Raw genomic sequence first — 23,646 nt, 5'->3', positions numbered from 1 at the left:
ATTGAATTTAAATGAAATTTTAAAAAAGTTTATTGACATCATTTTAAAAATCTTATGAAGGAGTGTTGTTGAAAATTGAGTATTCAGATTGATTACTTTTCCAAGTTCATTGTTGTCTATAGTTCTTCCTGGGTTTTTTTGTTGTTTTGTTGTTATTTACATATCATTCTGGACAACCAGTCCTACTTTGATGTAAATAAATTTTTGGTTCTTGTTCTTAAGTCCTAAAAAGTATATCAAAAAGAAACCAGATTTCACTGTAGCAAGGAAGATTCTGGATGGAGATAAAATGTGGGTCATCAAAATGATCAAACTCTGGATAGCCAAAGATGATGGTAGAGTTCTTACAGAAGGTAGTTAGAGATTGATCTGTATGCTTCCTGTGAGGGGCTGAGATCCCTTCCTGCTCAGCTAATCTACTGTTGACCTTAAAAGACTCTTGTATTCACAAGCAGCTTCCCAGGCAGCATTCCCTCCTCACACTTCCTGCTCTGGGCTGGGATATTGTCTACTTCTTTTTCTACTTTTTCCACTCCTGAGCTTTATCATTTTTTCCTGCTACTCTGTACTACTCTTCCTGATCCTTCCAAAGTTTCTTTGTTCCAAAAACTCAAATCCTTCCTTAACACTTATTTTTAAATTATCTTCCTCCCAGAGAGTAAATATTTCCATAGTACTCTTTCCATCAGCCTTTTTAAAAGAATCATCTTGGCAATTTTTCCTATGTATTTCCCTCTTCAGTGTTTTTCCCCAATCTTCTTCAGTTGTGCCATATTTCTTTGGGTGATATTAGAGGAAGTTGAAGTAATAGAAGTTCTAGTACCATGGAGAAAAATCATGTTTATTAAATGGAAGAAGAAAGAAGAAGGAAAGGGGTTGTAATGATAGGACTGGTGGATTCTAGGGGAACGAACTCATCTCCAAAGAGCCAGTGAATTAAGAGAAGGACAACAGATAAAAGGGTCAGCACACTTTGTGCTAACATCATGTCGTTCTTCCTCCATAGGCAGTGGATGGAAGACAAAAGCCAACCTATGAGCCCAGGCTTTTAGAAACAGGTTAGCACAGGGTCAGGTCAAATTTCAGAGTCATGTAAAAACAATGCTATTTTTAAAGATATATATTATCTGGCAATAAACACTTTCCAAATCTCATTGAAAAATTTGTGTATGTATTTCTTTTGATACTGTTGGAATTTCCACAATAAGGGACCTCAGAGAGGTTTGTGAACAGGTCAGTCTTTTCACAAAGTCCCTCTAATGGGGAACTGACACTTTAAAGCTGGAAAAAGTCTAGGAGATCATTTGAGGAAACTGAGGGCCAAGGAGGTTAAATTATATTTCTAAGGCCCATCCATCAGGACTGGCTCGGCATGCTTTCCATGGTAATTCCCTACCACTGTCTCCATTACACTAATGTTAAAATTAAAGAGAAAAAGAACCCAACACTGATATTAGCCTGAGATTTGGGGCACTACCATTGTTAAATCCCCACCACGTCCTGGGCACTGGTGCTGGGTAATGTATCATGGCCAGAACTGTGTGGTGCCCTATCCAGCTATTGCCTCATCCTGCTCTTCAGAGCAATGACCAACCCATCCAGCTTTGCCTCAAAATTTCACATTAGTGTGTGTGTGTGTGTGTGTGTGTGTGTGTGTGTGCGTGTGTGTTTACTGGACTGTGTAACCTAAAAACAGATCAACAGACTTTCTTATTCTTTATTCTGGAAGAAAAGTTACAGGCAATTCTTTCCTTACACATTTTATGGGACTGTTGAATTGTGATGTGGTGATGTTACCTTCTTACGGACTTAAGTTTCAGACTGAAACGAAGTGGAAAGCTCTGCTCTGGCTGTCAGCGATAAGGAAGATCTGTGTCCTAAGATGGCTGACTGAGCCTGCGAGAGAGTCCCAGTCCTTGCCCTGGGGCTCTTCCGAGTTCGTCTCCCTGCTCTGCTTCCCGTGTGCACCAATCCAGGTTCTTCTCCCTGCCCCGCTTCGCGCACACACCAAAAGTGCCAAGTATGCGGAAGTAGAAGTGTATAAATTGCCCCCTTTGTTTGTGCTCAGGGCTCAGACCTTTGGAGACCACGCTCCTCTGAGCCCCCCTGCGTTAAATAAACCTCCTATCCTCCAAGATCTCCGGGTGCCGCTTGGTTCTTCCCTTGGGCGATCCAGTCAGGTTCCATAACATCAGAAGATTCGTGCTTTTTTTGCCAGCTCTGTTGCTAACTCTGTGATCCTCAGAAACTCTATCATCACCTCTAGTCCTTGGTTTTCTAATCTGAAAACTAAGGAGGTTGAAGGAACCTTTAAAATTCCCTTCCCTTCTGAGAGTTTGTGATTCTGAGTGGAGGCAGCACTTGACAAATCCTTCCAGGGTTTAGCACAGAGTCCCTCTTGAGCATTGGAGAATAGCAGAGTTCATTCCGCATAGATAACTGGATAGAGAACTGGGCTCAATAAAGAGTTAGCTCTTGGGGCGCCTGGATGGCGCAGGGTTAAGCATCTGACTTTTGGTTTTGGCTCAGGTGGTGATCTCAGGGTGGTGAGATCGTGATCTCAGAGTGGTGAGATCAAGCCCCATGTCGGGCTCCTGGCTAAGAGGGGCGGTGTTATGTCTGCTTGAGATTCTCTCTCCCTGTCCCTCTGCCACTCCTCCCATCTCTCTCTCTCGCTCAAATAAATAAATAAATCTAAAAAAAAAAAAAAAAAAGAGGGCGCCTGGGTGGCTCAGTTGGTTAAGTGACTGCCTTCGGCTCAGGTCATGATCCTGGAGTCCCGGGATCGAGTCCCGCATCGGGCTCCCTGCTCAGCAGGGAGTCTGCTTCTCCCTCTGACCCTCCCCCCCTCATGCTCTCTCTCTCTCTCATTCTCTCTCTCAAATAAATAAATAAAATCTTTAAAAAAAAAAGAGTCAGCTCTTAATGTTAAAGTCTCAGTATATTATTAGTTCTATGCTCTTACAACCTAGGACCTAATGAGTAGTTTTCCCAGAAACATGCAAACCTGGAAATTTGCTGCACAGATATCCTTGGATGCACACTTTTGCCTTTATCGATTTCTGATGTTTTCAAAATGCAGAGACACATTTTGATAACCAATTGATGAGATTGCTTAGAGTGAGAATGCTTTCCCTCCATCAGACCTGCCTATTTCCCTTTTGTTTGCCAGGTGTTTGCTGCAGGAGATTTTGCTCAAAGAAGTCCAGGAGAGCTCCTGTCTTTGAAGTGGCTACAGAAGATGCTCTGCAGCAGAGAAGCCAGCAGTTTATAAACAATAATTTGTGTCTACCTACCAGGCTTTTTTTTCTTCCCTGAACCACTTAATCCCATAGAAAGCAAATTCAGGACAAGCTCACAGACACTTCAAGGTCTAAAATGCAGAATATTTTCTCACATCAAGACCGCTGGGTCAGACGAAACCAGCTCTTTAGATGCCTGAGTACTTTTCTCTAAAGAATTCTCTATATCAACTCTTTCTCCTTCTTCCACTTGGATACACAGCTCTGGGAGCTCTGATCAGCAAATTAATTTGTTTTCCCTTTTATGGAAAACCTATAAAGGCATATTTATTTGCTCAGAGTCTCCTTATTTTGTAGTAATAATGTAGTAAACATGCCATTCTTCCTCTTAGAAAGTGCTATGTTCTAGCCACTGATGACAATAGCTCTTTAGGCTTTGAAGTTGATCTACTTGCTAATCTTTCTCTATTCTGTCCCTTTGAAAATCAAGAAAATTCTATCACTGAGTGTTGGGAGGATAAATTACTTAATATGTAAAAAATTTATTTAAAGAGTACATGTGCAGAAATAAATGTTCCCCTCACCATTATTTTAAAACATTTCTGAATAAATATATATATCTACATATGTACATGAAACATGCAGAAAAACTTATATATGTATTCATAGTCACTTAAAATTAATAGAAAATGTGTTTCTTTGCTATGTTAAAAAGGAATGACCTATTTTAATCTTTGGAAATCACCCTCTAGTTTTGTATTTGTAATTGTAATTTGAAATTAATATATATCTGAAGAGTTCTGTGTTCACAATTAATGATCATCCCTATGTAGTTTTTTACCTTGACCGACCTAGCATCTCTTTCTCTGGAAAAGTAGGAGAGCCACTTACTGATCCCTCACTGCCCCCTACAGTATGAAATTCCTGCTGAGATAATAAACTCGTCAGAACTTAAAAATGCAGGCACAAATCAACAGCCACCAGTACCATTTGGAAAGCTTCATTTAGAGGTTTAGAAATAAGCCACGGAAGAATACCAAAAAGGATATCCTTGCATAATTCTGTTGAAAGTATGGAGTAACCATTGCAAGCCATTCAGCATTAATGGATGTGCCAAGAGCGGCACAATGATCAGGTGCTTTGACTCAGAAATTCCACTTGTAGAACTCAGTCCTAAGGAAGTAATCCTAACATGGAAAAAGTTTTATGCATTGGGTTGCTCTTCACCGTGTTATTTATAATGATGAAAAATTATCTAGAGACAATCTAAATAGGAGAACATTTAAATAATAGACAGAATATTGTGTAGCTGGTAAAAAAAAATCATGTTTACAGAATATGTAATAACATGGGAAACTGCCTCACTGTCCTTAAGCAAACGACGAACAAAAAGGGGCACAAGTTGTTGCTTGAATGGAAAAACACTAGGTGGAAAAACACCAAAATGTTAACATTTTCTTATGTGAGTTAACTATACATGACTTTCCCTCTCCCACTCTTCCTTCTCTTTTTCTGTATTTTCCAGAGACTTTTAGAGGGTGTACTAGTTTATGATGGAAAAAAGTAATGAACTTAAAACTCCGTACGGATTCATAAAAAGAAATAGTTATACCCAGGAAATTAAGTACTGCCAACTCTAATGAAGTCCAGTTTATGTAACTGAGTGAGTAATGGGTTTTGCAAGTTATAATTACTACAAAGACAGTTTGCAATATAAAACCCTCAATTTGTAACAGCGAGACAAAATCTCAGGCTTGGCTCCTCAGTTCTTCGTAAAGAGCCAAGCAAAGAATAAAACATTATGAGTATCTAGAAAGGAACTACTATTTGAAGAAGGTCTTAGAGGGTAAATACTACTAGTAATAATCATTAGTAAAAAAGTCTTAAAGGGTAAATATGAGTAATATAGCTGTCTGGTCTACCTGCCTCAACGCTGAACCCCTAAAATCAGTTTATTTGTCAAATTGAATGAACTGAAGTCAAGCTAATAGGAAAACCCAATAAAAGTTGCATAAAATAGATTTCGGTAGATTTTATTGGCATTATTCAGGCAAAAAGTATTTTGAAAAGTTAATTCTGCTTGAAGTTTGTTTTATTTTTTGTTACAATTAATGGTATGGTCCAAGTTGTTTTCTTCCTGTGATTTGAATTCAAACACAGAACCAAGAACAAGGCTGAAATGATAATGACTAATAAATCACAGACATTTTAGAACTGAAAGGAACCCTTATTTTACAGATGAGAAAGAAAGTGAAATACTTTTCTGAGGTCCCACATAGATGGTGTGGGAGCCGAGCCAGAAGCCAGTGTGAGGCTCTGAGTTCAGAGACTGGGATGCCATCACTTATCGTGGAATTTGGGCACCTCGCCAGCACGCTCCCTAGCGTGGGATCTGGCTGACTAGCTTTCTTTGGCCTCATGGCTCCCATTTAGCACTAACAGCTCATTAATACCAAGGGAAGAGAAGACCCCACTTTTTTAGTGTCAACTGTGTGTCAAGTACTTTGTACATATTATGCCACTGCATTTTGCTGCCAGTGTAAGAAGTAAATTAATGATTTCCTTTTGGGACTTGAAGAAACCAAGGCCCCAAGCATTTAAGTTGATCAAGATTTGGCCCGTGCTGCTGTTTGCTTCTCTTTGATAGTAACTTCTCCTCCTGTTGGGCAGCTAAGACAGAAAACAGTGTGTTAGAGCTCTTCAGAAAGAATCAATAGGATAGATGATAGAAGATGATAGATAGATAAGATAGATAGATAGATAGATAGATAGATAGATAGATAGATAGATAGATAAGGAACTGGTCCATGTGATTATGGAGGCTGGTGAGCCCGAGATCTGCAGTTGGCAAGCCGAAGACTGAGGAGAGGCAGTGTGAAAGTAGGCAGGCTCAAGACCCAAGAAGAGCCAGTGTTTCAGTTTGCTGGCAGTCAGGCAGGAGGAGTTCCCTCTTGCTTGTTGGGAGGGTCAGCCTTTTTGTTCCACTCAGGCCTTCACCTGATCAGATGAGGCCCATCCATACTGGGGGGGGGGGCTGCCATATGCCTTCGGTCTACCAATTCAAATGTTAATCTCATCCAAAAAACATCCTCACAGATGTATCCAGAATAATATTTGACCAAATGTCTGGGCACCCGGTGGCCCAGTCAAGGGGACACATAACATGAACCATCACACATCATGTGCTCCAGCGTGGTCAGGGCCTGGACCAGGGGGAGGGGATCAAGGTATGCAGACTGTAAACTTATGGAGGACTTACTCCTAGGTTCACACGAGCATCCTGAGCGCCTCACTTAACTCACTCACCTAGTCCTGGCCCCATGTCCCTCTCAAAGGGGCAGATCCAGTCACCTCGCTTAACATGAAGGGTTTTATATTAAGGGTGCAACTTTCTACAATCATGTAAATACCATTCCAGAAAAGTCTTGGCTATGCAGTTTCTCAAGGAATTGATGGCAACAAATATCTGAAATACCAAGTATGAAAACAGATGAAGGGTAATTATTTCTATACTTACCATGGCATGGAATGGTAATCCACTTATATTTTCCACTGAAAATGGTTCCTTATAATTTAAATAGTATTTATTGAATGGCCTTTATTTATTTTTATCAAAAAGCAAATGTATTTCTATAAAATCACAAACACAAGTCTTTTCGTGCATCACAGAAGTATGCACAGCTATTAAAGATCAGATTTGGATCATTTTACATTGGGCTAAAGGCCATTCATCTCAAATTATCACAGTTATTCCTCATATTTAATTATCTACAATGTCAGCAACGCCTGACTTTTCACAGTTATTAGGAGGATTGAGTGAACTCAGTGCAACAAATGAAAGCCTGTTTTAAACTATTAAGTGCAATATAGAAAGGTGTCACTGCTATTAGCGGAGTGATAGAAATCTCTTACCTTAATTCAAGAGAGCTGTACCAATTTGCAATGTCTCCCTCACTTTAGGAGTAAGTGTTCCCTCAAACCCCAGACAACATAGGACAGGCAATGAAAACTCTCCAAATTCAAGCCTGCAGATACCCAAGAAATCAGATACATTTAATGATCAAACTTTGAGAACCAGAGACATTCAACCAGTCTGGAGTCAAATGGCCTTTTTCGTTTCATTTAGCTTCTGAACTAGATCTTGACTTAGTTAATTTGATATTTGCCTTGTAAGGTAGGACTCTCTAAATGAAGCTGCTTCATTAAAAATTGATTTGGCTGGACATATTGGCTTACTCTTGTATAACATAGAGTTGAAACAATATATACATCCATATCCCTACTTTGGCATCTGACTGCCAGGGTTCACACCCAGGCTCTGCAAATGACTAAGGTATGATCTTGGGCAAGTTACTTAATTTCTCCACACCTTAGTCTTCTCATTTGTTTCAATGGAGATAAAAATAGTATCTTCATGTCACAGAGTTGGTCCAAGAATTAAATGAGATAATCCATATAAATTACTTAGAATAGCTGCTGGCTCATGGTAAATATCTAATCAATGTCAGTTCTTATTATTAGATTAAATCACATGAAATTTATCTATTTTAACCTACTAAAAATGACAGTTTCGAGTGAGCCAATTCAATATTTACAAAAGCCATGCTATTTTAGCCTCCTTTAACAGTGAAAGCTCTTATCGGTCAGGGTCCTTATCTAACTCATGCTCCACAGCACACGGTGTGCATGCAGTAGAATGTCTAAAGAATAAAGGTGCCAATTCAGGAACATCTCTATTTTAAAGAGTTCAAGTTGCTGTTTCGTCATGGATTCTGGGGTCAGATTACCTGAGTTTAAATCCTGGCTCCACTACTCACTAGTTGTGTGACCTTAGGCAATTTGCATTACCTTTTTGTGACCCAGTTGCCATTTTTGTAAAATGGAAATAGTAGTAGCACTTATTTCCTAGGTTGTTGAATTAAACTAGATAGTGATGAAAAGTGATTATTAGCACAATGACTGGCACATAGGATACCATAGTAAGTGTTAGTTATTTTCCTTTTTTCTTCCCCTCCTCCCTTTTCCTCCCCTTCTCTAGTTTATCACACAAGTTTTATAAACTAAAAGATGATTTCACAATTCTAGAAGTAATCTCCAATTCTGGCAATTAACTCTCATCAGAATATAAAGAGTAGAGTACCAGTAAATGCCATCTGTGATAATTTTATACTTTTGCTACATATTTAGGAATCAAGGTTGAAGAAATGCAAAATTGCTCATGGGAAGGAGCTGAGGAAATTGGGGGTGTGTGGGGACATGGGCTGCAGGAAATTAATGTTGGTGTCCAGGGGGGGTCAAGGGTCTGAAGTCATGCTGTTTTCGGTGCCAGGTGGCAACGTTCAATGTCAAATTGAGGAAAGGGGTAGACTGCCCATTTCAGCACAGGACACCAAGTTGCTATGAGACTGTGAGGCGCATGGAGAACACAGCCCTCTCTGGCCCCTTGAGTCTTTATATGTTGGGGAGCATGAAGAGGCTGCATCTACACCTGACAGGCGGGTCTCACCAGGGCCGCACTGTAGCAGCAGAGGTCAAGACATCTCCCTCCAGGATGGCAAGTACAGAGTCCTTCTAAGAACTCACAGAAATAGCTGGTATTCACTAGGGAAGAAGCAGGAGTAAATGAACCAGGGACCCTACATCTGCAATGGAGAGGACAAGTCAGTGGACTTCAGGGTATACATGCAAGGCAGAACTCTCCAAATGGGAGCCCACAGACTGTTAGTGTTTTGGGATATCCAAGTTACAGCAGGAAGGTGGGTGGTAACCCATTATGAAGAAAACTTTCTTTGAGTAACACAATTAAAAGTATTCAGTAACATCTGCCCTAGTAAGTTTCATGCCACTGAGCATGTTCAACTAGAGGTTGAGAGACCACGATTCATGGATGCTTCAGAAAACGTTGGGCTTGATGGGATGGAGGAGCTCTGGGATCTCTTCTAACCCTGTTATTCTGTTGACACCTGAAGATAGAGCCAGGGAAGGCAAAGAAAACACTGGATGAATATGGAGAGATGCTCAAAGCTTGACTCCAGCCTGAAATCGAGCAGTTGTTTAAAAGGAAGAAATAGAAAATATGTGTAAAATGAAATCATTCACATTTATATTTATTTAGGATGAGTTCTCAAATCTATGATGAGTCATAATGCTTTTAGTGGAATTTGAGAGAGTTTATTTTCTAACTTACTTCATATATAAATGGTCTTTTGAAATGAGTTACGTCAGATCACAGTACCCCACAAATTGGTCTCTGTTAGACAGAGAGCACCCCCACAGCCTTAGGAAATGTTGAGGTGGAAAATTCCATAAAGAAATAACTTTTACATTGCCACCTGCTGGCTACTGCTGTAAGTGACAGCAACATAAGTGTAATTTCCAAGTCTTAAGTTCCAACTGGAAACAGGAACACTGATTGTAGTTACAAATGACAGGAATTAAATAGCTTCACTAAGTCCTCAAAAGGTAGATATCAGAGTAATTTTACAAGTGTATTGGGGATCCATCTGGGTATTGCCTTAAGTAGGAGATAATTTGCGTGGATTTGACTTCAGATGTGAATCACCCCCCTAGTGGTGCATGCATGATTCATACTGAATAGCCCTTGTGAACGAGGCATCCTAACAAACCCTATGGCGTAGCTTTATTCAGGCCTATCTTCAGCCCTCACAGACTGTTTCCTCAAGGTAGTTGAGACGCTTAATTCTGGAGAGATGACTTTCTCTGTCACCTAGTGTTATAGCGACATTTGTCATATTCATTTCCAAAAAATAATAATAACAATGGCAAGTAGGAGGCAAAATACATGAGGCCCAACTAATGTCAAGTACATAAAGGCCATGAAGGTGAGCAGAGAAGTTGTTCCAAGTATGCATATATTAGTTTTACAGGTTTCAGGCTATACCCTGAAGAACACCAGGAACCCTATGTAGATTAATTCATACCTCTCCCAACAGAGTTAGGCACCTTGTTCATTGTGCAATTATAACACATTTAATATTGCATTCTTGTTGTTTTGTTCATCTCTGTTGTCACATTAGACTGAGGGAAAGCTTGATCTCCTTGAGGGCAATCTTCATATACAATTTATATATATATATATATATATATATATATATACATATATATATATATTTAGCATTCAGCACAAGCTTTGACATTAGGTAGGTCCTCAAATACTTACCAAGTTGAGGTCAAAACAAGGAAGGAAGACAGGGAGGTACAGAAGAAAAACCCCAAATCTCCAAAATCAGTCTTTCTATTTTACATCTCATATCTTCGCTCTAGACTCAAGTTTTCAACTTCATACCAGATTCTGCCATCTGAATGTTCAGCAGAAAATCCATGTTCAAACATTTCCAAATGGACCCCACTGCTTTTGTGCCTCAAACTGTTCTGCTCTTGCTCCTGTAATTAATTTCTCAGTTAAGACGTAACTATCCAACCCTCTGTCCATCCGTCTTGGGAGTCATCCTCTAGCCCCTCATTTCCATAACACGCCCATGTCAATTACACTGACAGACATCTCTGGAGTCTGCTCCTTCCTCCCCCTCCCCACCGCCACCTTCTTTCACACTCTTGTCACCTGGTGATGTCTTAAATAACTTCCTAGTTGGTTCCTAGTCCTCAGCCAGGCACCCCAGCATCTACCCTTCCTCTGCCACCAAAGTTATCTTTCATGCAGACATGACGTTACCATCTACGTTATCATGCTCCCTATTTTCCATAAGATAAGTCAACTATGGCACACAGAAATCATAATCTTCCAGAGCTTTCTGGGACTGATAGCTCTTCTCCAACTACACCAATGATTCATAATCCTGTGTACTTTCCTATGGGTCATTCAGTATACACAGAACGCCTCGTCCAGCCCCACCTGTCTTGGCCGCTCTCTGCCTGCTGAACATTTTTCATGACCCAGGTTAGATGTTACCTCTTCTGGGATATCTTCTTCAGAATATAAGTAATTGTAAATTTACCTGATCAATGGCAAAACCCTCTGGCTTTATGCTCCCATAGCACTTCTCTTAGGGCATTTGATGAGGACCACCTAGCCCATATGAAGGCTCTGTGCAAATTAGGTAGAAGTGTCCCCTCTGGACAGAGGTGGCTCTGTGGCATGCTATCAGACTTGACAAGTGAAATGAGCTGGATTTCAACTCGGGCAGGTTGAATTTGCCACTTTGGTCAGGTTACCTTATGCAACGAAAGAAATCCCATCCAGCGGCACATGTAGGCCCTGAGAACTCAACACAGTTATTGCCTTATATGCCACAGTCTTCACCACCAGCTGGTGAATTCCTAGAAGGCAGTTAGATCAATTAAAATTTGTATTCTCAGAACCTAACACATAGTAAGCTTTGATAAATGTTCTTTGAATTGTTGTTTTTTTGAATGAGAAGACATTCCAGAAGTTATCACAGGAGGATCTCTGAGTATATAAACATATATACTGCATGGTCTTAGGCAAATATTTTCACTTCCTTGTGCCCTAGTTTCCTCATTTATAACCTGAGGACAATACTAGTGCCTACCTCAGGCCTTCTGTGAAGATCTGATGAGAGAGTATATGGCAAAGTGACCGGCCAAGAGTATGTGTTACGCAAGTATTGACTATTATCATCGACATACAATAGATAAATGAGTATTCTGAGATGAACTTTTTTAAATTTGACAACAAATAAGACAATTTTGGAGGAAGAATCTGCCTTGATTTAAAAAAACGGAAACAGGTATTGCAATTTGAATGAAAGTATTACCATTAATGTTAAATGATTGAAGATACTTCACTTAAGAGATAGAATCATAATATTTTAGAATTTGGAAGGCATTTAGAGGTAATCAAAACTGCTTTTCTTATAGGTAAAAGAATTGGGTTAAGTGACCTTTCCACGAGTTTTACTGTTTCTTCTTCTGGCCCTTCCCAAACATCCAGCCTCATCTCCTCACACACACACATACTGCCCCCCTGGCCCTGACCTCCAATGTTTCCCTTGCATACATACATCCAGTCCCTGTCTAGGGCACCATTAGCCTCTCCCAGAATGCACTTGCACAGATCCTTTGCCTCTGCCTGTGATAGCCCTCCTTCCTACACACCTGACTTCTGTCTCAGCTGATTAAACAGCTTCAAGTCCCAATTCAATTGTTGTATCTCCTCTGGCAAAGCCTTCCCCTCCTTCCTCAGCCAAAGTTAGCTGTTGCCTCCTCTGTGTTCCCACTCTGTGATCATACCTCTATTTAGCACTTACCAGAGCAAGGACTCTGAATCTCCGCTGTCTAGGTTTGAATTCCAGCTCTGCCACTTACTACCTATGTTTCTCTTGCTCCTCTGTGCCTCGGTCGCCTTATCTATTGAATGGGAATAATAATAGGATCTACCTTATGTATTAATTCATTCAACAAATAGTTATCGACTGCTTATGGTGTGTCAGGAACTGTTCTAGGACCTGGAGTAGTTACATGGTGAACAAGACAAAGTCCTTGTTCTCAGGAGCTTACATTGAATGGGAGGCTTGAACAATTAAAATAAAATATAATCAGGTATAATCATTATTCTAAGGGCCATAAAAATGAACAGCAGAGAAGGAGACTCAAGAATAATGAGGGTGGTGGTGGTTGTTTTACAGAGGAGAGGCAGGGAAAAGCTCTTAGGGGAGGTGACATTTGATCATGCATGGGGGAAATGAGTGAGCAAGCCACACAGAAATCTAGCGGGAGTGAATTCTAGCAGAGACAACTTCATGTGCAAAGGCCCTGGGGCAGGAAGGATGAGCTTGGGGGTAGGGGACAGAAAGGCTAACAGGGCTACTGCCAAGTTAATGAAGCAGACAGCGGAGAAGATGAGATGCTCTTTATTTCTAGCATACCAAGATTTTTGGATTTTTATCTCCTAAATGTTTCCCCAATCCATTTTTCTCTTCTCTTCATCCCTGATCTTGTATCCTATTATCCTTGATTTCTCTCCTTGCAGTCAAGCCCCTTCAAAGCTATCTTCCATCACCCGACACAAGGATCTAAATAGATAATTCTAACGCTACTGTCCTCTGCTTTATACTTTTTCACAGACTGACCCCACATTGTCTGTAGAGTAAATCCCAGATGCACTACCATGTTGAACAAGGTCCTCTAGGACTTAGCCCCTGCCTACCTCTTTACTTCCTACTTGCACATACACACCAGCCACACCAAAGTATTGGTTCCCAGATCATGTCTTTCTGGTCTCTATACCTTGCCTTAAGCTGTTTCCTTTTCCTAAAAACATCCCCTCTTCCACATTTTTGCTTGGCTAACTCAATAGTCAGACTCAGCTCTGGAGTTACTTGCACTCTGTGCTCTCGTTATAAGCTGACAATGTCCTAGTGCTGCTACAGTACCACTTCCCAGCAATTACTAGGATGATCTGTTCATATATACCTGCCTCTCCAGTTAGCTTCCAATTTTCTCAAGGGCAGGGAATTGGTCCTTAATCATGTTTTGCCTCCCTAGGATATGAACTGTGTTCTGGCCAAGAGCCTTGAAGCAAGAACTATGTTCATGCCCTTCCTCATATTGTCAGCTAAGAAGTCAATCCTGAATCTGTCCTGTCTCAGGCTCATACAAGACATAGCTGCTCTATGAGTTTGATTCAGGTAAATGCATTTCAAAGGATGCCTGACAATTTTCAAGAATTCTTTAATCACATTCGTCTATAAAATTCAAAAAGAAGACAAAATCCACGTCTGAGAAAAAAAGAGAACAGAAATTGTCCTATGAATTTAGAAGGTTTTTTTGTTGTTTTTTTTTAAGATTTATTTTATTTCTTTATTTGAGAGAGAGAAAGTGTGTGTGTGTGTGTGTGTGTGTGTGTGTGTGTGTGTGTGTTTCCTGGAGGGGAGAGTAGGCGCAGAGAGAGAGGATCTCAAGCAGTCTCCCCATTGATTATGGAGCCCTATACGGGGCTCGATGCCATGACCTTGAGATCATGACCTGAGATGAAATCAAGAGTCGGATGCCTAACTGACTGAGCCACCTGGAAGCCCCTGACTTTAGTAAGTTTCAGAAGTCTAATACTTGAAGAAGAAGGCTTATTTTAAATACATCTATGTCCAGTGTCCACTTTTCATCATTTAAACGGAAGGAAGCATCACCTGCCAAATGTAATTTCTATACCTTTATTGTACTTTTATGATACTTAAAAAGGTATGGGAGTGGAAAATAGATGCTCAATAAATTCTTTCACAAATCAACATATTATTTTCCTTTTTAAGCTTCTTTTTACGTTAAATTCAAAGTTCTAGTTCTATTAGAAAATTAAATTGATTTTTTTAGAAGTTCTATGCACTCACAAAATGAAATATTTTAATAGTTCCATACCCTAATTGCCAAAGATAATTTAACCTGGAGCTGAGACTAACCATTACAGAGTTTGCCAAAAGTTTAATAAGAAAGAAGAGCTAATTGATGATTGTAGAAAAGCCACTGTCCACCCAACACATAAACCAAAAATTTACTTAATATATCCCTGGGACAAACCTGCAAAATGTTGAGTCTATTGTTTTCACAGCAGAGAAGAGAGAAATCTCCCTGAATTGTTTCTACCTTCTTCTCCTCCCCCAGAACACTTCTCCATTATTTGACCTTGACGTCCCCTTCACTGAATTTCCATGACCTCTCAGATGGGATACAAGGCCCCTCATGATCACCTAGAACATGCCTTCCCCTTTAAGACGTCCATGCACCTGAACATCCTGAGCTCTCCACTTGGAAGGTACTTTTCCTCTCTTGCTGGTCTGATGAATGCTTCCACATCCTTGAGGAATCAATTCAGACATCACCTGTTGAGTGAGCTCAGTGAAGAGCTCCTGCCTCTCGTTCCTCCAGGCAGGGAAAAGAGTGGCTTTTTTGTGCTCTCAACCAATCCTATACTTTCTAACTCATTTGGATGAGTATGATGAATATTTGCTTCCTAGACTATTAGCTTCCTGAGGGCAGGGACCATGCTTATTCCTCTTTGTGTGCTCTATGACTCAGTGTCCATGTTTGTTGATTGACTGAGTGCTTGAGGCAGAGAAACACTGCAGGGGAGAATGACCCCCCCCCATCCAAGAAGGGTTCACAGCAATGTAACCAAGTTACTCCCAGGCTGGCAAATGGGGCATATTGGCTAAATTATTGCAGCAAAAGAAGTTCTGACTTGCCAATGTCTCCTCCAGAGATCCAGCTACAGGATGAAGAACATTTTCACTAAACTCTTAATCCCTTAAACTTTTCCTCTCACAACACATCAGGGACATTGACATGAAATGAGTTTAATCCAAAACAAAATGCTTTATTGAATATCATTCCTTTCCACTTCACCACAACAATTTAAAAGACTTTTATTTCTGCAAGCATTTTAAAGTCAGTAATAAACACAGAGGATAGCGGTGAAGGGCTTGTTTACACGCCTTTTATACCACCGTGTACGGAAGACATAGCAGAGTTTACATTTGTGCCATGTAAATCGCTATAGAACCAGATGTGGCTTACAAGGTACCTTGTAACTCATCTCCTCTAAGCAATAAAGGCTTTTTTTTTTTTTCTGGCAAAAGTTTGAGAAACTTACTGCTGTTTTCTATCAGCAGATACAACAGATGGCTGGCACATGCCTGCTTTGCTAAATGAAATGGGCTCTCTGCAGAATTACTCTTTGATCCCTAGTGGCATGTCCACAACACCACAATGCAAAATACCACAGCATAGCAGAATCTAAACATTAAAAGTTTAAAGCGGTGTTTTTGATATGAGTACCTTCTTAAAAAAAATCATGCCCACAGTATGTAAACATATTCACATTCCCACTTTGAAACCATGGACCAGGGGTCAAAAACTGAGGCATTTCCTCCATTTGATGACATAAAACCACTGCAAAGGTATGATGGCCAACCCCAGGAGTATGAAAGTATGCAACCACTTGGGTTGTAACTACCCAAACCATCATAACTCCATTAGGAAAAAATGCAGACAGTACACATTAAGGGACTTAAATAATAATAATCAGTGTTACCATAACTTATGGAATTAGAAGAAGATGGTTAAGGGTATTTGGCAGTTCCTTTGAAGGGGGAGAGGAAGTACTCGAATTAAAATTCACTTCTCTATTGCCTTTCTTTCATTTTTGTCAGGGGAGAAAAGAAGGAAGGAAACATTTTCATACAGGTCTGCTTTCCTCAACCAGTCCAGTGGGAAATGTGAGACTGCACACTACAGCCAGTTTAATGGGACTAGTGTGACATCATATCAAACACTATACTGCAAAAACAAGCTATCTGGAGCTTTAGGGGCATTTAAATGACAGAATTGGATTATGACAGAATTGGATTATCTAGTTCATATTACAGAAACATGTCAGTAGAATGATTCCACTTTTTAAAAAAAATTCACAAAAATATGAGTCTATTTTCAGGAAAATGATCTGTTTTTGACTTTTCTTTTTGCCAACTGTACCTTCCTCATTTTAAAGCTGAATTTGGGTGCTACTGACTGGAATCATTCATGAAGACACCACTATCCCAGTAAAGTTCTTGAGCTTTTCTTATACTTGATCTCGTATTATTATTGTTCTTATTTCTGGCAGTTTGAAATAATTCAAGAAGTTTTTTTTTTAAAGATTTTATTTATTTATTTGAGAGAGAGAGAGCACAAGAGGGAAGAGGGTCAGAGGGAGAAGCAGACTCCCCGCCGAGCAGGGAGCCCGATGCGGGACTCGATCCCGGGACTCCAGGATCATGACCTGAGCTGAAGGCAGTCGCTTAACCAACTGAGCCACCCAGGCGCCCTCAAGAAGTTTTTTAGTTGATAGGGAGCTAGGAAGGGTTATGAACACATTTATGTTCCTTACATATTGATAAATATTGCACTCGAGACACTGCACCTTCAGTATATGTAGTATTTTGTTTTCTATGGTGATATATAACACAAAGGAGCATGTTTCTGCAGTTTAACTCAATAATCAATTCTTCTCAAATATACATGTGACCACCCACTTCCCAGGGCATCAGACAAAATTCTCCTCTTCCTTTCCCGTCTCCACAAGGACACTTTTCAGTTTTGTTTTTAAGCATCCTGCAATTGAGAAAAACGAGGCTCCATCACTGACTTCCAGCAGTTGTAAGAATTGTGAGCACCGTACACGAAAACAAGCTTGCTTTAAGATCTGGGCCTGTCGTTACAGATGGTTACAGCTTGCTTGGTAATCCGCGTGGTGGCGTGGAAGTTAATACTGGCTGATTATCTTCACCCAGAGAATTTCTATTCCATACACACCAATTTCACCCCAACCCTTGCCAACCATCTCAGAAATCCAGGCATTTGGTCATAAGAAGTTTGGAAAACTAGTACAAATGGCTCAGCATAAATCCATCACCACTGCTTAAAAAAAAAAAAAGCCAACATAAAAAGAGATGCCCAATTAACTGGGTACTAGATTCATAGTACCTTAGCATCTATATGCAGGTGATAGATTATATTACAGTAACTAAAATCAAGTCTATGTGATCTTTATAAATAAAAATCTATTTAAATGATCTATATAAACAAAACATTTTGGCCTGGAACCAAATTGGTTCATATGGAAATCAGCAGCGGTGTCCTAATATTAGAATTCAGATTTGTCTAACAAAACTTCTCATTAAAGTTTTATTTGAAAGCCATTAGTTTTAGAAAGGGTTATTTTCCAAATAAAATGTATAATTAGTGCATCATTTAGAAAACCAAAATGGTAACTCATGGCCCCTACCTGTCCCAAATTTAGAGAAAAATTAGAATAAGGAATGCCTCATTGAAAAATATCAACTATTAAAAGTTATATACAGCAATAAAGGGTATTTTCCCTTAATTACTAAAAATCCCTTAAGCCTAAACCTCTTTAATAGAAATTCTTCTCTGATCTAAAGGCCTTGAGAAGGGCCATGTCAGAAAATGAGTATTTTAAATGGGAGATAGAGTAGAGACAGGGTTTTCTATGGAAAATGAGGATTTCAGTGAAAGAGGTCAGGTCATCTGGTTTCAGACAGGAAAGCCTTCCTAGGCAGATTTTTAGGGATCTTGAAAGAATCTGGTGAGAATCAGATAAGCATTAGTGAATTATTTGGGCTCTGTAGTTATGATCAGTCATGAAAACCATTTGTTTTACCATTTTGTTGAGTGATTTATGCTGTAAAAATGATACTGGGTAATAAGTATAAGTAAATTATTTATAATGTAGAACATCATGCAAATTTAAACTCTAAAGTATAGCGCTTTGCACACATTTAATGTAAAATAGTTTTTGAAATTACAAATCAATACACACTCATTGCGGAAAAATAAAAATGTAATATGCACAGATGTAACTAATGTTGACACCTTGGAGAATCAGAGGTTACAGGCTGAAGATACAGTGTATTGAGTGCAATATTTACCAATATGTAAGGAACATAAATGTGTTCAAAATGCTTCCTAGTTCCCTATCAATAAAAAAACCTCTGATACATCAGATGTTCATTCCTATGTCTGCCTACATATTTTGTAATGGAATCAAAGAGAATATACTGTGATAGGCTGTTGACCTAATCTGTCATGAATATCTTTCTACGGCAGTGAGTAGATGTCTAGAATATTCTTTTTTTGATGTCTAGAATACTCTTATTAATGTTTCATTGCATTCTCCTGCCACTATCACTGGACCTCTAAATTCTACCCATGTTTACTTTTATAAATAGCACAATGAGGAACAGTCTTGCACCTAAATTTTTATTAATATCCATAATTACTTCCTTGGGATGAATTTCTGGAAGTAAAATTTCCCAGTTAAAGGATGTCTATCAAGCTTTTTGCTATCAGGATCAAATAGTCTTGCAAAAAGCCTAACGGGGCATCAACCTCATACAAGCAGGCACCATTCTCCACATACTCAAAACACTCTTAAAAACCTGACCAACTTGATGTGGGGAAATGAATCTCACTGTAATTTTTATCTGCATTTGTTTGAAGTAGAACATAAAAGTTATTTCAAATGGCCCCAAGAATACTTTGGGTTAATGGACTAATAATTTATTAGAAGGAGATAACACCTACTGCCTCTAGGTCTTCAATCCTAAAGTTAGTTTAACTTTCTCCACGTGTTGCCAAAACGCTTTAATATTAAGTTTAAAAAATTTTGTTAATCAGCTGTGTGTTTTTGCTTGTGTTGAAATCCTAAATGTTTGATATTATTTGGATGAAATAACTAGATAATGGAATGAACTTTTCATTTTCCATGTAGATGTTTTGATGTGGTTTGGCTTTAGCCAGAGATGCCTTTCAAAATACTTAATTGGTATTGAAGTGATTATTTTTCTCATCTTCAAAATTTCCATGCATTTCAAAAATTATGCTGCCAGAGTCACATAACTTTATTGAGTAAAATAAATAAAATTTAAATAATATTTTTCAATGTCCCGCTATTTGGCATTGTGTAGATCCTGCCTGCCTCACTTACCCTCCCAACTAATTAAAACAGACACCAGAGTTCATGTAGTTACCTATGGTAACCTATCCAGAGCAGACCAAGCATAAAGAGCAAGATAACTGAACTGAGGTCCCAACATTGTCTTGTGTAATGAGATAATCCACAAGGGTGATCAACACCTAAACAAAAGAGAGAAAGATGCTAGAAGCTTCATCTCCATGCTAGCCCCAATATCTTCTCTAATCCTTTACAAGGGACATTGCTGAGATTGATTCGCAATTCATTTTGTACTCAACAATATATCAGTGCTTGCAAACATGCACTATGATATAAAGCAACAGGGGAGATGACATGGCATTTAAGCCTTTGCTTCAAATTCCATTCTCCAGAAGACAAATGCATATGAAAAATAAATAAATGAGAACTGTTGACATTTTCTGCTTCTCCTACAGTTACCAAACCCTTTCGGCCAGGAGGGGGGTGTAAGTTAAGCTATCGTCTAACGGTTCTTATAAATTCATAAAGGAATAGGGAAAGAAAATATCCTTTTTAAAACTACAGAATTAATACTGATCTCCTCTGCCAGGTAGTCAAACACAGATAGATTCAGGTGAAAAGAAAGGAGATGGTAAAAGGCCATCCATTGCTTTATTACTGATTTTGCACTATTCCAAAATTAATTGTCCATAAAGTATGAAAAGGGAATTATAGGAATACAAGGAATAATCTCTTTAGAGCAATAGGAGCCTCAGTGAACTTATCTACCAAATGGGGGTATTAGAATAGATGACCTTCCTGTTATGAACTCTGGTGGACCCAAAACATCTATTTCTTTTTTTTTACAACAATGGAAGTGTTGATGGGTCTAGATTTGGTTTATTTTAGAAAAAAAATATGAGAGAACAGACCTGAGGGAAAAAAGACATTTAAAATGGTCATGGTCACCCAAAATATAACAGATAATTAGAGGGACCCAAAGTGGCTTTTCAATTCAAAATAATTACTTTTTATAAAGTGTTTTTTGGATCACATTCTTCATGAAAATAACCATTTAAGTAAATTTAGAATAAAAAAAGACCTGAAAATGTGATTTTAATTATAGTTACAATGATTTTCATAGTGGACACATTTTACCAACTGAAGAGCAAAAGAATTTACTACTTACCCTTTGTCCTCTAGAGTAAATTCTCCAACTGCGCAAAAGAAATTAAACTCATATAATATTTATCCTCCCTTTCTTTCCAAAATTGGAGGTCATTTATGTATTACTGGAACTGTACAAAAGGTAACATACAAAGGATGGTAGTGTTGTAAAATAAAAGGAATAGTTCTTCATAAAAATATATTGTAGTTTTCTTTTTCCATATGAAAGTATTTTAAATGGTACTTAAAAAAACCAATAGCCTGCAATATTTTATAAATGTTCTTACACTTTTTGAAGTTGTGAACTTCAACCAGAAATATGTAGCATTTACACTGTTCCAGTGAATAACATTCAAAAATTTTTTCAAATGCACAATGTCAAAAATATTTACAGATTTTATTTTGTTGTAAAGTATAAATAACGTCAAAAGTGATTGGTATATACTATGGCAAAGAGTCTTTTAGATATTATGGTTTTTTCGTTTTTTTTCCCCATATGTTTTACATATTTTATTCTGGCATAGATATTACATTAAATTTTAATGTCAGTGATCATAGAAAGAAGTGATGTTGGTATTTGTCTCTAGCAGCCTGAAGACACGGAGTCATATCAAAATAGCAAGCTTAGGGACACTGCTTACCTTTTTCTTTTGGGAATCTTTAGTTTATGTGGCACGTTTAAATAAACAGGAGTTAATTCTTTATTTGCTTTGGAAATCACATGAGAAATCACTCTTCAAAGTTGTAAAAATGTACCAGCCTACACACTACACAGTATTACTTCTACCTGCTATCAGGCGGTGGAAATATTAAAAGGTAATTTTCTCCACCCTTTTTGGTTATCAGTACTTACCTGCCCTGCAGCTTGCCAGGTGAAATTCATGGAATGGATACTGACAGGAATAGCTGGCATTCTCTGTTGTGCTTTTCTGAAATCATGTGTAAAAGGGGCCATTTTCCCCTCGGAAACAATCAAGATATCTTCTTCAAATCCTGTTTAAAAAAATAAATAAACAAACAAAACCATCAAACTAGGCAAACTTAAAAGAATCCAAACTAGAAAACGCACGCAAAAAGAACACTAAAGAATTGGTATGGGCCATTTCTATACACAGAGCACCTGTCTGGGTACCAACTAATTTTCCTCTGTATGTGATAAGAACAGCGCCAACAGGTACATACTTTCAGGAAAGGGAGTGGACAGGGAGTCACCGGGTGCTAACAAGCGCTGGGTTCACCCTAAAACATAAGGTTGTAGAAACTAGCAAAGGCATGATCAGAACACTAGATCAGCTTAGGTTTCTGGAGACAGAAGTTCATACGCTTTCAGGTGGAAAATAGCTGATTAAAAGGTGGAGGGGAGCAACCTTCCCTGGAAATTAAGTTGTAAAAACATACTTAAATGCATGCATCTCTCCTTTAACAGAAGCGCTGCAGAGAGCGAAGACACAGGTAGGGGAAGGTAGTGGGCGCGGGAGCCTTACCTATGAGCACTCTCGCCTGGTGAGCATCGATCCAGAGGTACAGGCTTTCCTCCCGCGGCTGCCCGACCTCCGCCCGCAGCGCCAGCAGGCACTGGAGGATGCTCCACAGCCGGAGCGCGGCGCCAGGGAAGGCGCTTCTCGGGGCCATGCTCCTCAGGACCGCCCTCCCGGTGGCTCTCGCTGCTGAACCTCCTTCTGCCTCACCTACCCAACCTGCGGCCGGTAAGTCGTCCCTCAGCCAAAGCTGTGCCCGCTTAGACGGCCGGGCGTGCCGCCTCCAGGCTCTGGTGCGAGAGAGCCCGCGAGAGCCAGAGGAGGTGGGAGGGGAAAGCGGGCGCCGGCGGGGAGGCGGAGGGGGCGCGGGAGGGAGAGGGGCGGCGGAGACGCAAGACTGGCAAAGCAGGAGATGCCAGCACGCACGGCGAGGCCAACAGCCCCAGGGTTAAATACCGCCCGAGAGGAAGAGCGGGAAGGGAGGGCGCGCGAATGAGGTGCGAGCAAGGAGTGGCGAGGCGCAGGTGGCCGCCACTGGGGGGCGCTAGGGGGCGCGCGCGGGCGGCGCGGGACCCTCGGAGGCCGCGTCCACGCCGCGGGGCGCGGGTGCGAGCGCGAGCGAAGAGGGCGCGTGGTGTAGGCGGTTGCGAAGAGGGGCGTCGGGAGGGGCCCCTGGGACGTCCCTCGCCTCTGCCTCCTGCTTGGCGAGGCAGGGCCTGAGGGAAACGCGGAGGGCTGACACGCACGGCTTGATTAAGCGCGGAGGACAGTGATGATAATGAGGATAACGACGACTTCCATCCCCATGCCGGTGCCGAAGGAAGGCGCATATTCCTCCACTTCTCCCTTCCCGCCGCTACCATTCCTCTCTGAGCCGCTCGACGCTGATAACTTGGCGCGTTGCCATCCGTGTAAAACCCGACCCGCCGTCCAGGGGTGCCCTTGATGGCAGGCGCTGGGCCTGGCTCGGCGCGCAGGGCTTCCACTCCGCACTTGTCAGGCGGCAAAGAGGGTGCTTTCACAGTTGGGGAGGCTCTTCTCCATGCCCACCCGGCGGCGCCAGGAAGAGTTCCCTGGACGCTGGATGACAGGCGTACCTGACCCTGTGGGGGCTCTTAAATTTGCTGAGGTTTCCAGAAACTTGGAGGCACGCGCGGTGGTACTGAAATCACAGGCGCTTGGAGGCAGGACCAAAGCTCTGGCCTTGTCTATGCGAAGAGTAGTGGGCTGGCAGTGGGCTACAGCCGAACATAGCCACCCGACCCCAGCAGAAGGGATTTAACTTGCCCCCTGCCTAATCCCTTGGCTGCGCAAAGAAAACGGAAGCAAAAGGTTC

General features: G+C 40.4%; 1 protein-coding gene across 1 annotated transcript in view; it reads right to left on the bottom strand.

Annotated features, from left to right (window-relative positions):
* Positions 1–22,725, bottom strand: part of WIF1 (WNT inhibitory factor 1) — a 67,267-nt gene extending 44,542 nt beyond the window's left edge. The window contains exons 1-2 of the mRNA XM_025883119.2: positions 22,317–22,725; positions 21,686–21,825 (exon numbers count right to left, since the gene is read on the bottom strand). Of these exons, the coding sequence (XP_025738904.1) occupies positions 21,686–21,825; positions 22,317–22,464 (288 nt within the window). The 5' untranslated portion in view covers positions 22,465–22,725. The remainder of the gene's footprint in view (positions 1–21,685; positions 21,826–22,316) is intronic.
* Positions 22,726–23,646: the final 921 nt, after the last annotated feature.

The sequence above is a fragment of the Callorhinus ursinus genome, unplaced genomic scaffold (assembly GCF_003265705.2).
Source record: "Callorhinus ursinus isolate GAN/ISIS: 27379988/994484 unplaced genomic scaffold, GSC_fseal_2.0 scaffold14, whole genome shotgun sequence".
NCBI lineage: Eukaryota > Metazoa > Chordata > Mammalia > Carnivora > Otariidae > Callorhinus > Callorhinus ursinus.
The sequence above is the reverse complement of the archived record's forward strand: the minus strand, read 5'-3'. Positions and strand labels throughout refer to the sequence as shown.